This window comes from Patagioenas fasciata, chromosome 11, assembly GCF_037038585.1.
Source record: "Patagioenas fasciata isolate bPatFas1 chromosome 11, bPatFas1.hap1, whole genome shotgun sequence".
In the NCBI taxonomy this organism is placed as follows: Eukaryota; Metazoa; Chordata; class Aves; order Columbiformes; family Columbidae; genus Patagioenas; species Patagioenas fasciata.
Genome location: NC_092530.1, coordinates 13,537,687 through 13,554,658, shown reverse-complemented (window position 1 = coordinate 13,554,658; position 16,972 = coordinate 13,537,687). Strand labels below are relative to the sequence as shown.

The window sequence follows — 16,972 nt, the reverse complement described above, 5'->3', positions numbered from 1 at the left end:
AAAAAAACTCACATTCAGCAGCGCAGATGGCAAGAACTCTCTCTCCCCGGTTTGACTCTTTTATGACAGCAAAACAAAGGCTTTTAATGATGTTTACCATGAATTGAATTAAACAGCTGAAGACCAGTTCATAATCACAGCATTTTGTTTTCATATCCTTAAGTCTTTTAGCAGTGGGGCTTCCAGTTGAGCCTCAGCTACAGCTTATCTCAAGATATAGCCAAGAGCCCCGAGGCTCCCCTGAGCCAGAGCACCAAACCACATTCAGGCTTCTTAATTGAAAAAGACAGGATGTTTGCATAGGATGTTTGCATCCGTCAGACATTAAAAGCGACATTCATGCCCAAGTACAAATGACGGGTTGGGCTCAGCTGAACTCCTCTGACTTCTTTCCTCTAGCTAATACCAGTCTGGTTTCAGAGCAGACTTCATTGCTGCATGTGGGGATGCGTAAGAGCTGAAACCCCACTACCTTTTCAGGGGACAAGATACAAAACCCTTGCCCGCTGGCCTGAGTTAATCCTTCATGGGATCACAGTATCACAGTATGTTTGGGATTGGAAGGGACCTTGAAAGATCATCTAGTCCAATCCCCCTGCTGGAGCAGGAACGCCTAGGTGAGGTCGCACAGGAAGGTGTCCAGGCGGGCTCTGAATGTCTCCAGGGAAGGAGACTCCACAACCTCCCTGGGCAGCCTGGTCCAGTGCTCTGTCACCCTCACTGAGAAGTTTTTTCTCAAATTTAAGTGGAACCTCTTGTGTTCCAGCTTGATTCCATTACTCCTTGTCCTATCATTGTTTGCCACTGAGAAGAGCCTGGCTCCATCCTCATGGCACTCACTCTTTATATATTTATAAACATTAATAAGGTCACCCCTCAGTCTCCTCTTCTTCAAACTAAAGAGACCCAGCTTCCTCAGCCTTTCTTCATAAGGGAGGTGCTCCACTCCCTTAATCATCTTTGTTGCCCTACACTGGACCCTCTCCAGCAGTTCCCTGTCCTTATGGAACTGAGGGGCCCAGAACTGGACACAATATTCCAGATGGGGTCTCACCAGGGCAGAATAGAGGGGAAGGAGGACCTCTACTGACCACCCCCCTTGTAATACACTCGAGGATGCCATTGGCCTTCCTGGCCACAAGGGCACAGTGCTGGCTCATGGTCATCCTGTTGTCCACCAGGACCCCCAGGTCCCTTTCCCCTACATTGCTCTCTAATATGTAATTTCCCAACCTATACTGGAACCTGGGGTTGTTCCTGCCCAGATGCAGGACTCTACACTTTCCCTTGTTAAATTTCATCAGGTTATTCCACTCCCAACTCTCCAGCCTGTCCAGGTCCCGCTGGATGGCGGCACAGCCTTCTGGCGTGTCAGCCACTCCTCCCAGCTTAGTGTCATCAGCAAACTTGCTGATAGTACACTCAATTCCCTCGTCCAAATCGTTAATGAATATATTGAACAATATTGGCCCCAGTACTGACCCCTGAGGCACTCCACTAGATACTGGCCTCCAACTGGACTCTGCACCATTGACCACCACTCTCTGGCTTCTCTCTTTAAGCCAGTTTGCAACCCACCTCACTACTCTATTGTCTAGACCACACCTCCTCAATTTAGCTGTGAGGATGCTGTGGGAGACTGTGTCAAAGGCTTTACTGAAGTCAAGGTAGACCACATCCACTGCTCAGCCATCATCCATCCACCTTGTTACATTCTCATAAAAGGCTATGAGGTTGGTCAAGCATGACTTACCCTTGGTAAAGCCATGCTGACTGCCCCTAATGACCCTCTTATCCCTGATGTGCCTTGAGATGACACCAAGGATAAGCTGTTCCATTACTTTCCCAGGGACAGAGGTGAGGCTGACCGGTCTATAATTACCCGGGTCCTCCTTCTTGCCCTTTTTGAAGACTGGAGTGACATTTGCCTTCCTCCAGTCCTCGGGCACCTCTCCCATTTCCCAAGACTTGGCAAAAATGATGGAGAGTGGTCTAGCAATGACTTCAGCCAGCTCCCTCAGCACCCGCGGATGCATCCCATCTGGACCCATGGATTTATGGATGTCCAGACGATTTAATTGCTCCCTAACCCAGTCCTCATCGACTAAAGCAAACTCCTCCATTGACCTGGCTTCATCCGGGGTCTCAGGGGTACAGGGTTCCCCAGGACAGCCTCCAGCAGAGTAGACAGAGACAAAGAAGGCATTCAGCAATTCTGCCTTCTCTGCGTCTTCCGCCACCAGGGCACCCACCTCATTCATCAGTGGGCCTACATTGCCTCTGGTATTAGTTTTATCTGCTATGTATTTGAAAAAGTTCTTTTTGCTGTCCTCGACCTCTCTCCCCAGCTGACTGATTGACTGCACACTTCTCTGACCTTTTGGAAAAGTTGCCTGGACAGCACACAAGCTCTGGAGACAAGAAGCGGAGCACACTGGGATGGGCGCATGGTCTGTGCTCCAGGGAGGAGCCAAGCAGGGACCAGTCCTGGGCACAACACCCGTAATTCCAGCCCTAATCCCAGCTCCACCGCTCACTCGCTGTCAAGCAGATGCTCAAGGTCTTGGGTTTTCTGCCTGTCAAACAGAGGATAATCCTAACTGCTCGCTTACCTGAAAGGCGTTCCGTGAAGATTAATTTATATCTACCCAGAGCTCTGACGATGTACATCGTTATCCCCAGCAAGCGCTAAGCATCCTTATTGTGCATCCACCGAGGCAGCACTGGAGCCACCAGCTGGGGCACACAGAGGTCAGGTGGGTGGTGGGCAGCCCCCCAGGACACACAGTGGTGGCTCACCTTGCTCAGGGCCCTGGGACCCCACGGAGGGGACACTGCTGTTCAGCACGTCGTTGACGGCCGTGTCGCAGTAGAGGCCCCTCTGCACGTCGTGCTCACTGTCCGTCTGGTCGCTTTCCTCGTGGCCACTGTCCTTCAGGCTGTTCCCCTCCAAGTCCTTGAACGTGGAGCTGCTGGGGGAGACACAGACATGACTTACTGGGTATGACAAGGCAGTCCTCACCACCTCACAGCACTGCAGCGAGACTTGTGGTGGTGGCACGACTGTCACCGCTCAGCCCACGTCCTGCAGAGACAGAGAGGTCCCCTGCCATCCCCAGCACACAGCTGCAGGGCTGGGTCTGCTCTCCCAGCATGGAGAACTGGGGCAGGGGACACAAAGGGGGCACTGCTTGCTCAGCACCTCTGCACCCCAAAACACAGCATCCAGCCTGCACCACCTCACACGCTGCTTCTGCCCATGAGTACAGCGTGAGCCTGGGGACCAGGCTGCTGTGGGGATGATGGAAGCTGGGAATGAAGCAGGATTTAAAAAAAAAAAATCAAATATATACATTAAACAAGCTGTTTGTATAACTAGGCTCCCTCAAGTCATATTACCTCATATTGAGGTTACACAGTATCCAAACCCAATTTTTTAGGTTATAAGCCAAATCCTAATTGCTTAAAGTTTGAAAACAAACATCTTCCTAGAAATGGGAATTTCTTTTAATGATGATGATGCCGTTCTTATTTTTAAAAACAATCCATTGATTCCAGGTCCGAGTTCACACGGCTTTAAGGAGAGCTGATACACAGTTGAGCTCTTCGACATGCCCAGCAAGCACAGCCACTGCTGGGGAGACCTGAGAGCTGAGCTGCTCCCAAATTTCCCCCAAGGGCTGAGCAGCTCCATCACCCCATGGCACCCAGCTCCCAGGCTGGAGGGATGGAAGAGTTTCATTTCTGGCTGCATTCAGGTCCCTTTGCTGCTCCCACTGTCCTGTGATGGCTGATGCCCCAGGACACCCGGCTGTGAACCACAGGGACATCTCCAGACGCGCCTGCCCCAGGTGACACAGTCATCAGGATGTCCTGGCGTCACCCACCCTGCACCTCCTTCCACACCAGCCTTGGCATGAGAAATCCGCACCCATCAATGGGGATTCACCTGCACCCACAACCCCAAACTTTCTTGCTGGCTGATTTGGTGTGAAACGCTGGTGGAAGAAGCAGCTTGTGCTTCAAAGCCCCAAAGAGCTGGAGATTTTCATTACTTTGAAAAGCCCTTTTGCGTCTCCACGGAAACCAAGCAGACCACCTACCATCTGATGCTTTGCAAAAGCACACAAGGGGGAAGCTCGAAATACATATAAATTGGTAAACCTTCAAACATTACCTTTTAAATAAAGATGTCCCTGTTGAAGCCACTGACTTTGATTCCAGGCAACATCAAAGAATTTTAAGTTAAGAAAGCACTACAAATCTACAATTCATTTGTGTGCACGTAGAGGAGCGGGAGAGGCAGGCAGACAACACAGGAAAAGTACAAATAGATTAATTAAAGTGCTGGATTTGAGGAGATTCACTCACCAAAGATAGAAGAGCTACAACATGTTCATAAAGGCAAAGGATGAAAATGATGCCACAGTATGTTACAGAAAATATTTTTTGTTCTTACATGTCTGCACAGCGTTCCCGGCACCCGTTGTACTTAAGGTATAAGACAAAGGCAGAAAGCGAGGGGAGACGCTGTCCTACACGGAGCTGCCGTTCACAATACGCAGGCAACCCCTGTTAAAACGCATTTATCTCCCCTGCAGCGAACCAGACCGTAATGCAGCAGCCACAAACACGTTTCCGCGGCTGACACTTCTCTAAAGGATGGGCAGGTCTCGGGGAATCGGCAGCAGCAGCATTTCCCAAACAATACAGCCTCGGAGTAAGCCCCGCTGCGGCAGGCGGGAGCGCCGCTTGCCTTTATCTTAGGTGTGAATGAGGAAAGATTAATAGATTTGGGGTTTTTTTTTTCAGTATGCCTGCAGACTCTCTGGCGAGGAGCGGCGTGGTGCAGGCAAGCCGTTGCCTGAGCATCGTTAAACACCGTGAGCCATGCAGGCAAATACACCTGCCCTTCGCTAGCTGAACCCGAGCCGCTTAAACAATGCGCTCACAGCTCCCTTCCTCCTTATATTTTTAAGATGTAAACAACTGGGATCTCAGCCAGGCAGATAATTGGATTTTTTTACTGCTCAGATCAGATCTCTGTAGTTCAGGGCCAGTTCCTGCCTCTGTTACACCCCTGCTACCACGATGGCTTCTGCAGAGCCATCAGCACAAAGCCAGGCATGGCTTGTCCCTGCGCAGCTTGGCCGGTCCTGGGGGAGAAGCGGGGACAGAGGTGGGCAATGAGCTGATGGTCATCTCCTGCATCCCCATCCTGCCCTGCAGCCCTCCTGCCTCCTGATGAGCATCGATCGTGCTGCGTCGGTGGGGACAACTGGGGAGACAGGGACAACCCTGGCTGCCAGCCCCACGGGGGGATGCTCACCTCTGGTTAACATAACCCAGGGGGTTCAACCGGGTAACCCCAGCATTAACCTCCCCGAGACATTTCTTCACCACTGCTAAGCTCTGAAGGTACCAGTACTTTATCTAAACGGTTAAATTCCCTCAAGGGTAATTGCCAGGTTGCAACTGAACTGATGATTTCCTTTTTAGCCCTGGAAGAGAAAAGCCGAGCAAAGTGCTGTTTTGCCTCGGTATTCAAACTAAAACAGTGAGTGTGTATCCAACCCAATTACCTGCTCCCAAATGAGATTTTTTTTTCTTTTCCCCCGCCTCACACAGCAGGGAGATTTCACCATCCAAATCTATCATTTTAGTCTTGTGCATTCAAATAGAATAAACTCTATGAATCTGAAAGTCGTCAGGGTAACAGCACTCCACCTAACTCACTGCAACTTCCCAGTGCGAAGGAGCCAAAGAGAAGGAAAAAAGACTTGCTTTTATGGCAAACCAAGAGCAATGGGGCTTAATAGGAAGTAAATACTGTTTTTAAAATCAAATGATTACTCTTGAAACATTTTGCATATTTAAAAAAAGCAAGTAGTATATAACGCAGTAAGGAAGAACATTAAATAATCAGTATTTGGCTGGGCAAACCCAAGTTATTTTAAGTGAGCCTACGTACCTTTTTATTAAATGAGCTCTGCTGTTCACGTAGTTGGAATCAAAGGAGTAGTTTTCAGTCTGGAAGGAGGAAAAGAAAAGGGAGATGGTTACAAGTCTGAATTCCCCACGACTGGGAACAGGCGGGTTTGCAGGGCCAGGACAAAAGCCCATGGGAGGGAAAGAGCATCCTGGCATGGGACAGACCCCAGCGAGCAGGACAGAGCCTGGCACACAAAACTCCAGTCCCTGTCAGTCTTTCCACCAGCTTTCACTAAAAAAAAGGCTGTCTGGTGACCACAGAACAATTTGCAGAGAAGAAACAATGTGACCATGCTCTGTTACAAAACTAATTGCTTTTAATTCCCTGATGAACTCAGTTCCGTGTGTGTCAATTTGACTGAAAGTTCAAAAGGTATTTTTCTTATTAGTGTATAATTAACATGTTAAAATATTTATTGCATAGATATGTAAATGTCAGCAAGGTAATCCCCTGCCAGAGAATTTAATGCGGGCACTTTTCTTTGTTTTACATCATTTCATTTGCAGAGACAGTGGGCTCTGTTATTAATAAAAAAGCAAACAATGGGTGACATGCTTAAAAGTTATAGGGGAGTGAAAGCGGGGGAGAAAAGTCAACGGATCTGTCATTTGCAAGCAAAACCCACTAACTCACTCTGCACTTGAAACATTGTCTTTTAACCTCAGATTACATAGCACTGGATTTCTGGTGCTCACAGAACGAAAGGGACCAAAAAAGGCAACCAGAAGGCAGGGAAGTGTTAGACAAGTTCTGTTCTCTAACAGACGAGAGCAGGGTTTTACCACCCAGGAGGGAGCTGCATGGTGGGACATGGTGGGAGATCGACGGTGGTATGTGGTGGGACCCATTAGGTGGGACCCATATGATGGGATGCAGTGGCTGTTGCATGGTGGGAGGTGTGGGAGCTGAGTGGTGGGACATGGTGGGAGCTGCACAGTGGGATGCAGTGGCCGTTTCATGGTGAGATGTGGTGGGCGATGCATGGTGAGCCACAGTAGAAGCCATGGTGGGATCTGCATGACCTGGCCAGAATCTTTCCTGAGCTTCAGGGACACAGGAGGATGCAAGTCTCTCTGCATGAGTCAAGCACCCCAGTCCATCCATCCATCCATCCATCCATCCATCCATCCATCCATCCATCCATCCATCCACCTAAAGCATCCCCAGATCTGCAGAGATCCCACCCGGGCTCACCATCCACCTGGCCTGGTGGATGCTCCTTGTCCCTACCAGGCACCCTGGGCAGCAGAAGGAGCAGACTCTGCCCTGCCCCGCTTCGTCTGGGCTGACAGCAGCGTCCCCCCAGGACAGGAGTGGGGACAGTCACCTGCCCAGCAGCCCTGTCCTGCCTCCTCCGCCACGGCTCCTCCTCGCCCCGGCCCCACAGCCGCTCTCCTTCACAAAGAGCCGCGCTGGGATACTATGGCCTGTTTTTATGGCAATTATGAACATGGTAAAAATAAATGCATGCAACTTTAATGCCTCAATAAATAAAGGAAAGCAGAGTCTGCTGCTAACGTAATCACAACGGCAGGATGCAGGGAGCGGGGCCGCTGCAATAGAGCCGAATGTGAAATCCAATCGTACCCCGGCAGAGGTTACACTGCTCTGCCAAGATAATAAAGCAAAGGCAGCGTTGGTTAAGTGTGACCTTTTCTGAAATACAGCACAATATCTAATTTAGCAAACAGGAGCCTCCCAGAGAGAAACATGCAAGGAGCTGCGAGCTGGGGGAGTTGGCCGAGCACTCAGCACAGCTCGGTTATTACTTTCACATAGTAATTACTGCTGGAGAGTCACGCAGGAGATTTACTGCACAAACTACTGGTCCCTGCAGTTCCTGCATCCTTGGTCCTGCAGGACGACTTTGATGGTTAGAGCTCAGGAGCAAACGGACACATGTATTTTTAAAACACGTCATGCCCAAGAGCTTAAACACCACAGAAAATGCCTGATCCTGTGTTTATCCATCAATCCTGGTGTTGCCACCCATGGCATGCCCCCCAGAAACCCCACAGGAGACCCCAGCCCTACAAACTGGCTCTGAGGGCAGCCAAGTGTTGCAGGGCAGGAGGGATTGGAGCCAGTTTCAGAGCAATCCCTGCTCGGTGGGGAGCCCCCTCCATCGCCCTGCATTGATGGATACGGGAACAGCTCCAGCAAGCCCTGAGCCTCAGCTGGCACTGTCCCCATGTCCCCAGCCCCATCACCAGGCCCAGTAGCACCATGAGACCCCTTTGCACCCAGCACCACCCCCATCAGCTTCAACCCCATGCACGTGCATCTCAGCCCTGGAAAATCCAGGAGCAGAACGAGTGGGTGGGAGGATGCGGACGGCAAATTTCAATATATACAGGTACACCATAGAGCTTCAATTACTCAGAGAACTGACACCGCACGGTGCAGGCTTCAGGAGCCAAGGGACATCCAGGGCCACCTGCAGAGAACGCTCGACTGGTGTCACCAAAACCCCACCACAGGCTGAGGAAACACCACACGTGTTGTCATCACATCTCCTGCCACAGCCCAGACACAGACCTCATGCTGAATTCCCCTCTGACCAACACCACTGGGAGCTTTGCTATTGATTTCTGACCAAAAGAAAAGTCCAGATCCCAGCCCAGCTGATATCATTCACCGACGAGCAAACTACCCATGGTTTGACTCCCTGGTCCACATGTCCTCCAGCTTGGGATGCTCTGTACCACGTCACTAATGCAGACACAACCCCCAAGTCCATCTGCAAGGCCTTGGGCTCCCGCGGGGTCGGTCACAGCATCCGTTCCCAGGCTGTGAATCCCCTGTGCCACCAAAGGCAGCACGACTGATGTTAAGTACTTCCAGATTTTGGACACGACAAGGAGTGATGTGGCCATGAGGATGGGAAATGTGTTTCCCTGGGCTGGGGGTTTGCACCCTTGGCAAGGGCTGCCTGTCCTGCTGCACCAGCACATTCCTGCTGGTGCACAAGTCATCCCAGCAGTTTACGAGACCTCTCCTCAGCTATGGGATTATCCATCAAGGTTATCTCCATGCAGGTTAGGGGATCAGAACAGAAAAATAAAAAAGAAATGAGATTTTTCATGGAGAAGGGCTGCTTTATAGCTTGCATTATTCAAGTGAAGTTCACTTGATTTAATTCTAGTTCATCCTGCAAAGCGCAATCACTTACAAACAGAGGCAAAACGACAGGGAAGGAGAACGTCTCCAACATGTCAACATTTTAATTGGGAAAGGATCCACTCCTTCTCTTAATGAGGCCCAAAGAACAAAGTCAAAGCACAAAAAAGAGGGAAAAGGTAGGGCTGGCTGGCACGGATGAAAGGGCATCATTGAGAGGCCAGCCCTCATCTTCTTCGTTATTTTGGCAGAAGCAAACAGTTACTTTGTCATTGATCAGTATCACTCCTGCAAAAATCAAAGGGAGCCCAGCCTTGAGCCCAGCCTCCCCTTTCCATGTCCAGAGCCGGGCATGGCAAGGACCTCCCGAACAGTGCTGCCAATTCTTATCTCCTGCCCATCGTAACACGAATAAAACATGCTCACGATTGTCAGGACCAGATCTGTGCTACAAATAAGCAACCCATTTGAGACATCAGGAAGCACCAAATAACACCCGGCATAAAATCTGTGGTCTCACCCTGCATTTCTCTTTGAGGAAAGAAGTCCCTGTTGTCCTCCGGGCTCGGGATTTGCTTTCCAGCTGCAGGCATGTTGGTGTCGATGCCATCAGAGAGAGAGCCCTGGCTCGGCATCCAGCTTACCAGTGCCTAATTTGAAAAATGCTTTTAACTGCTGCCTTAGCAACATAAACATAAATATAACAACAGATGCACTCAGAATCGAGCAATCAGCAGGGAAATTTTAAACATTTTTTTTCCCCGGATGGTTACTTTTGGTTGAGGATTGCCAATTCCATTAAATTTAAAAAAAAAAATCAGGATGTACAAACGTCAGTACAACTCTGCTTGACCTGGATATCCAGGGGGTGACTTCCCCGTTAACAAACAGCCCGTTAGCAACAGGGCGCTGCTCTAACGGCTGCTCACTCTCTGCCTTAAAAACAGAAATAAACCCCAAAGGATCCAAAGGTGATTTAAGGGGAATTAATGCAAGTGCCAGTGGAAAGGTCAGCGAGCTGCGGTGACTCTGGGCACAACCACAACTGTGGACTGATGGAGAAACAGAGGATGCTGGCTGGGGTCAGTCCCCAGGGTCTGGGGATGTGTCCTGAGCCATGTCCCTGCACATCAGGGAGGATGCTCAGATCTGGCTCTTTCTCACTCTTCCCACTTTTCAGCAATTTCAAACGTGTCGTTTTTCAAACCAAACTCTGTGGAGGTGAAAATCCAGCTTTCCCCGCTGTGTCTGGACCCAGGCTCTTGATGGAGTGTTTGGCTCCCTGGTCCACACATCAGCCCCCCGGCAAGGTCCTTGGTTGTTCAAAGCTGGTCCCATCTCTCCCGATCCAAAGTGACAGGTATCGGTCCCACCGCCAGCCTCCACCTCGGCAGACGACTCTAAAGCATCTCAGCGCGGGATTTTTGCCCTTCTTCTCACTTCAGGGTGAAAACATTTCTATCTTTCTACAAATTATTGTAAACCTGCTGCAACCTCCTGCCAAAGCATGTAGGGACCCTTCACAAAATCAGCTTCATAAAAATGACACGTTTAGCACCACTTTTTCAGGGTTATCCCTTGAGCCTTTTCTTTTTCCCCCTACATGCCTTGTTAATAAAGCTTGCATGTCACCCTTTATTATCAAAAACAAAGTGGACCTTTCTCCAAGGCTGCAATGTGCACGTCTCCTTTTGGGTTTCCGAAAATCCTCCCCAAACACTCAACAACTTCTCATCCTCTGCATTGAGCTGCACATCTTCACCAGGAGCACCAGTCTCCTGACCTTCCCTCCATGCTGCAGGCATCAGCAGGGACCACAGAATTGGCAAATCTTTCCCCAAAAATCCACTGGGCCTCCCTGGTGGGAAGGGCAGGGCTCGTAAAACCGCTTCTCATGGTCCTCCTGTGTCCTGGGTCTTGTTCTCCATGGGCCACTCAATCAGAGGCTCCAGCATCTGCAATAAAACTGTTGCTGCCTGTCAGGAGACATCACCAGCACTTAGTTCTTATGGTGTGAACTATATTGCGGGTGATACAGAACTCATGTAAATTAAATAAAAACACTCCAGCTGCACTTGGGAAACAGAGAAAATTTCAAAGCAGGGACCAGGTCAAACGAAGTCTAGATCAGCAATGAGGGAAAGTCATTATGTTTTAGCAAGCTGCTTTTACCCTGTGGGAAATAAATAAGCAGCCTGAGACTGCTTTCCACTGGGAGCAGGTGTGGTACAAAACCCCACCAAACAGCCCCAAAATCCAGCCCTGTGGCCTCGAGAGGAACATCCAGGCTTGTCCTGGTGCTCTCACGCCCAGCAAGGCTGGTCTCTCTCCTGCACACCAGCAGGAGACTCCTCGGATCCAGCTCCGGGCTGGAGAGCATCACAAAGGATGTCAGGAGAGATTTTCCTCCATTGCGTGTGATGCTGTGTAATTAGCTCCTGCGTTACCGGCTGCTGACGAGGACACGGCTGCCTCGGAGCATCAGGCAGGGGCCAGGACCAGTGGCTGGAGACCTGTCCGGTGCCTGACCCACTTGGGGACCTCTGCTCCTCCGTCCCCACAATGCCACCAGCTCCATTTGGCTGCTGATGGCATCTGCAATGCCTGCATCCATAGGTGAGGGTCCTGAGCCTCCTGGCCACAGCCTCGTAAGAGGTAGCAGGAGACAGACCCATATTTCCCATTTTCCAGCATCAGCACAGTGGAGGGCAGAGATTTCAGTACCACCCCAAAGCTTTGGCTTAAACGTTTGTGCAAATTCTACCCAAATAACCACAGGCGCTCCAACCCTGGGGGAAAGTCAGCAAATGCTGATGGACATGATGGGGCTCCCCAAGGAGTCCAGCACCCTCTGTCAGCTGAGCTGTGGCTCAGAGAACCCTGTGGGGTCAGGGTCTTTGGAAAGGACGCAGTTGGCCACCAGTCCCCATCAGCAGCTCCAGTATTCCATGGGCACTGGAGCACAAGCTGTGGGGCAGCAGGATGCACCTCTGCTGCTTCAACAGCCCCAGGCAAGACGGAAAGAAAACATGAAGCAACTTGGCTCTTATGAAGGAGCATTGAAGAGGCAGTCACCTGGAGGGGTTCAATAAAGGCTAAAAGGATCTGACCTCTGGCATCTCCCTTCGCAGCCATTTCCCTACACACCAGCTCACTGCTAAAGCCCATAATACAGGAGATTGTAAACTGTAAACCAGCAGCATAGTGCCTCTGAAAAAGTAAGTGCATTTAGCATCTGATATTGATGTTTTATAATTAGATGTAATACAGAAGATCATTTTCCTGCCCTTGATCAATGAAACCAGGGTTGGTTTTGGGGTTGAGCTTTTTTGCAGATGCTCTGATTGCTGCCTAAACCAAATGGAGCAGTGCCTCGCGCAGTTCAGCAGGAACAAGCAGAGACGAGGATGTGCAAACACAGCATCCATTTAGATTTACTATCCCCGAAATATAAACAGAATATTTATTTCTGACCTTTTAAGCACTAATTCCAAATTTAATGAGGCACAATGAACATTCCTCAGAGCCAGACTCCATGGCTGCTTAACACCACCGACCCTCTAATTATTACTGCAGCTTAAATAAAAGGCGTTTGGTTCTGATGGACATTATTAAACACCGAAAGGAACTGAGTCCAGCCTCCATTTTCTCTTGATGAAATAAAAAGCATCACAGAGAAATCGCTGTGAGAGTTCATCCTTTAGCATCACCTCACTCATCAGAATGAGCAGTATGAAACTAGATTGTATTATGGCACAGGCATGCCCACTAATCCACACTGAACTCCTGTCCCCTCCTCAAATAAATACAGGCTTTCTCTTTTTTTTGCCTGAAAATGGATCAGAGGCAGGAGGAAAGGAGCTGCTGTGATGTGATTTTGAAAAAGGGTATAGGATTAGAAACCCAGATTGAATCCTGAGAACGGCAACACACAATGAAGCCATAATTACGCTCCTCAAAGCCACAAATAGTGTCACCCGGTTGAATTTGTCAACATATCAGAAAATCTACAGTATGGTTATGAAGAGCAAAAATGCAATAATAAAAAACCTGCCTTACTTACATTCAGACAGCACCTATAACCCAAAGCTTTTTGGTGGCCGTGGCACAGGGGTCCCTCCAGCAGCACCACCGGGGCAGGCACCTCCAGCTGGGCACCCACTTGGCACCACCACCCCAAAATCGATCGAAAAGCAAAATACTGACCCAAAAGGGGGGCATGCTTCCTAGGCAAGAGTGTACAGACACCTTCCCTGGACCGTGAGCAGCCAGGAGGCTGGCAATGCCCCGGCAGCTGCCCAGTGGCCCCCCAGGGATGGGACATGAGGGATTTTAGGGCACTGGGGGTGATACCTCCCTTTTGGGTGCCAAATGATAGGCGCGGGGCTGAGTTTGCCAGCCCCCTGTGGCACAGCCTTCTGCATGGGGAGGCTGCCTTGATATGTTGAGGAAAAATCCATGTGGGGATACAATAGGCAATAAACCTAATAAAAGGGTTTTTTTTTCCCCATCACCTATGCCTGGGACTTTGAGATATATAATGGATCTGTGCATGCAGCTCCCAGCGTGGACTACACCCCTCCCTAAGTAGTGCAAGAAACAATCTGGATCTAATCAGCAGCCCCAGGGTAATGGGGCATGACTTACAGATTTGTTAAAAAACCTTTCAGAACTGTCCTTTCCCTGCCTCCTGCCATTAGGGATGAAAACAAATATAACAGAGGAACCTTTTTTTAAGTGTTCCCATTGCTAGGGCTAAATAAAACTCCTTGTCATTCACCTTCTGGAGCAGCAGGTCAGGCTGATGCGTTTTGCAGGGAACAGGAGAAATCACAGATTTGTCACTGAAAAAAAAAAAAAAAGAAAAGAAAACCCAAAAATCATTGCAGATGAGCTATAAATAGAGAAGGCGTGAGATGCTGCCGCCAGCTCGGCACATCAGAGTGACGGGATGCCCAGGCGGCCACCCCACTGCTGCATCCCTGAGGGTGCACAAACCCCCGGGTGGGTGGGGGGGACGCGGTCTCGCTGAAACAGGGCTGGGCACCGAATGGGGCAGCCAGGCTCAGGTGGTGCCGGCTGCCACAGGGGCACCTCACTCTGCTTGGCATCCCAGAGGAGACAGGAACACCCCAAGGCACCCCAGGGTGGTGGGCAAGGGGGCTCACACCGGTGGTCGGAGAATTTCCACGCTTCATGGCTTAGTGGGGAGAAATTTGGCAAGGGGGTGCAGGATGAGTGCAGGGGGACCTCGTCCCTGCCCCGTGTCTTAGTGCAAGCCCCATTTTTTCTGATTTTTGAGCAAGCAGCAAGTGCTTTCTATATCACCTACAGACTTGTTCACACGACTGTTTCACCCAGCACGTGGCCGCACGCACCCTTGCCCAGCTCCGCAGTGAAACCTCCGCACCAGCAGCTCCCACCTGGCTTCAGCTAAAATTCCGGCAACGGCAGATAATAAAACTGAGGCAAACACTGCCCCGTGTGCGCACCCTGTTATCATTTACATTGTTTGGCTGTAATTGCATGGGAAGGCTTGCAATCAGGATAGCCTCAGCCAGCTCCCACTCCAAGCCTCAAGGGGATTTTGCTCCACAACTAAATTATTTATCAAAACCAGCTTTCCCCTATTTTAATATTCTTCCATACTTGGGCAGGAAAACGCAGCTCCCCAGCCTACAAAATTCCCCTGCAGCCATGAGACTGACAGAAAAACTGATCAGGACTGGCCTTGCTGCCATTGCCACCCGCGACGGCCGCAGCATCGTGTGCAGAGCCCAAGTGGGGAATGGGATGCAAAGCCCAGCTCGGTTCGGTTCCCCTTCAAAACCTGCTGTCCCCAAAACAACCACTCTGGCTCCAGCACCCTTGGGGACACACCAGCACCCTCCGAAGAGCCCTTCCTCCCCTCTGGGCCTCTCCATGAACTCCAAGGTGCCGGGAAACTGAGGAATTTAGCCCAACAAGAGCCTGTTTTCTCCCAGAATAAACTGTAGGGAAATAGATGACGATAAAGCACTCGCCAGGACAGTAGATCTCTGCTCCGGCGCTAACGGGGTCTCCTCTCCATCCCCACGCTGCCCGCTCCCCCTGCCCGCCAGCCACCCGCATTATGAACAGCCTGGTAAACACAGCCCCTTGGTTATTACAAAGATGCCAAAACCTTACTACTTCTTGCTCCTTCCAGTTAATGTACCATAGCCGAGGATGAATTGCTATTACAAGGAACTAAAAATAAAAATGTTTCAGAGGCCGTAATTGGCTTGTCTTGTTGGGCTTTTTAAGGAGCCAAAGTACCAGTTCCAGGCTATTAGCCCTAAGGTTGTAGGAGAATGGTGTAAAATATTTCTTCATTAAAAACCTACCTTCTCCATAGAGGTGTTTTTCTTTAGGGTTTTTTCCCCCCTTTTTCTCCTTCATTTCTTTTTTAGTCTTTTCTTTTTTAAAAGATGTGTGTTATCAAACAAGCTTTAGTTAAAAGAAGGCTTCGAAAGCCCAGAGGTGATATAAATAGACAGGGCTCAGTGCAGCTGGAGAACCAGCCAGAGCCTTCACTCAACTATTCAGGTCATTTTTCTACAAAACTTACGTAATATTCCTCAGTCATATCTGTAATCTTGGGCCATTTATAATAATCAGCACCAAACCTTGCAGCCCTTGGGGAGACAGTGCTCTGCGCCAACAAGCATCCATCCAGCCCACTGGTGTGGGACGGTGACCGTCACCACCACGAGCTGCAAACCCCCCCCAAGGCAGCTCCCTGGGATGGGAAACATGGTTTTGTTTTTTTTTTCTTTTTGAGGCTCTTTGGTGCTACTTAGTTAATAAGAGCTTTAGTCACCACCATTACTCAATATCAGCAACAACCATGACAAAACCAAAACCATTTATTCAGCAAAACCCTTCCTTTGAAAGAAGCAGATGCTCTGCCAAGCAAGGACTCGGCACCTTGGCACCAGCCAGACTGACGAGGATGGTGACGCTGCACCGAGAAAACAACAATAATTTATGGTCATGACTCTAAAATTGGCTTTAAGTCTTGCCACTTGCAGAGTTCGAGTAATGGGAGCACCTTCGGGCTGCCCTCGCCACCCACAGGGAGCTGGGCACGGCTGTGACCCCTCTGTGACTACAGCTCGGAGCAGCACGGCACTAAAATAAATAACAATAATATCAATACTGATGGCGACCAGTCTCTAGATAACACTGCACAGCCGAGGAAGCTCAGCAGAAATATTACAACAGAGCCTTTTGCTCCTTGCTTTTGTGCAAGGAGAAGGATGACACGCTGCTTTGTGAAACAACAACCCAACGGGTATTTACTACTTTGGTTTTGTGATTCGAAGGTTGCTGCTAGAAGATGACTATTTCTGTTAGGTACAATTGCTATTTTTTGATAGTGTCTAGGCAATACCTTGTTAAAAAGGGCAAAACAACAGTTATTAATTACCCTAATTAACCCAATTCATAAGACACATTTGTGTGGCTGTCATGACAACTGCTTTGACTAACTTGCCAAGAATAGCTTAGCTGTCCATTCAAATAAATCCCTGATAATTACTAGTCTAGTTTACTGGGCTTCTGTGATAATAATAATTAGTGCTACTGGACAAAAGGTCGCGCTAAACAGTTTATGAATGATGCATTTCGCATGGTGATTACATGAGTCACGCAGCATCCAGCAAATGGACGCAGCCACGTTTCCAATGTGGCGAAATGTGATTAGATGGAGCCTGTGGCTGCTCTGCCTGCGGACAGTCCAGCGGGCTGAGAGGGAGAACTCATTAATATCAAAGAAGAAATAACCACGGAGAAGTTGGGTGAAGCTGGGATGGTCACTGACTCTTCTCCATGACAGTT

General features: G+C 49.5%; 1 protein-coding gene across 1 annotated transcript in view; it reads right to left on the bottom strand.

The window, feature by feature from the left end:
- The window catches only part of PCDH19 (protocadherin 19), a 60,616-nt gene that overhangs the window by 27,325 nt on the left and 16,319 nt on the right, over positions 1-16,972 (bottom strand). Inside the window, exons 3-4 of the mRNA XM_065846259.2 lie at positions 5,972-6,030; positions 2,800-2,969 (exon numbers count right to left, since the gene is read on the bottom strand). Of these exons, the coding sequence (XP_065702331.1) occupies positions 2,800-2,969; positions 5,972-6,030 (229 nt within the window). The remainder of the gene's footprint in view (positions 1-2,799; positions 2,970-5,971; positions 6,031-16,972) is intronic.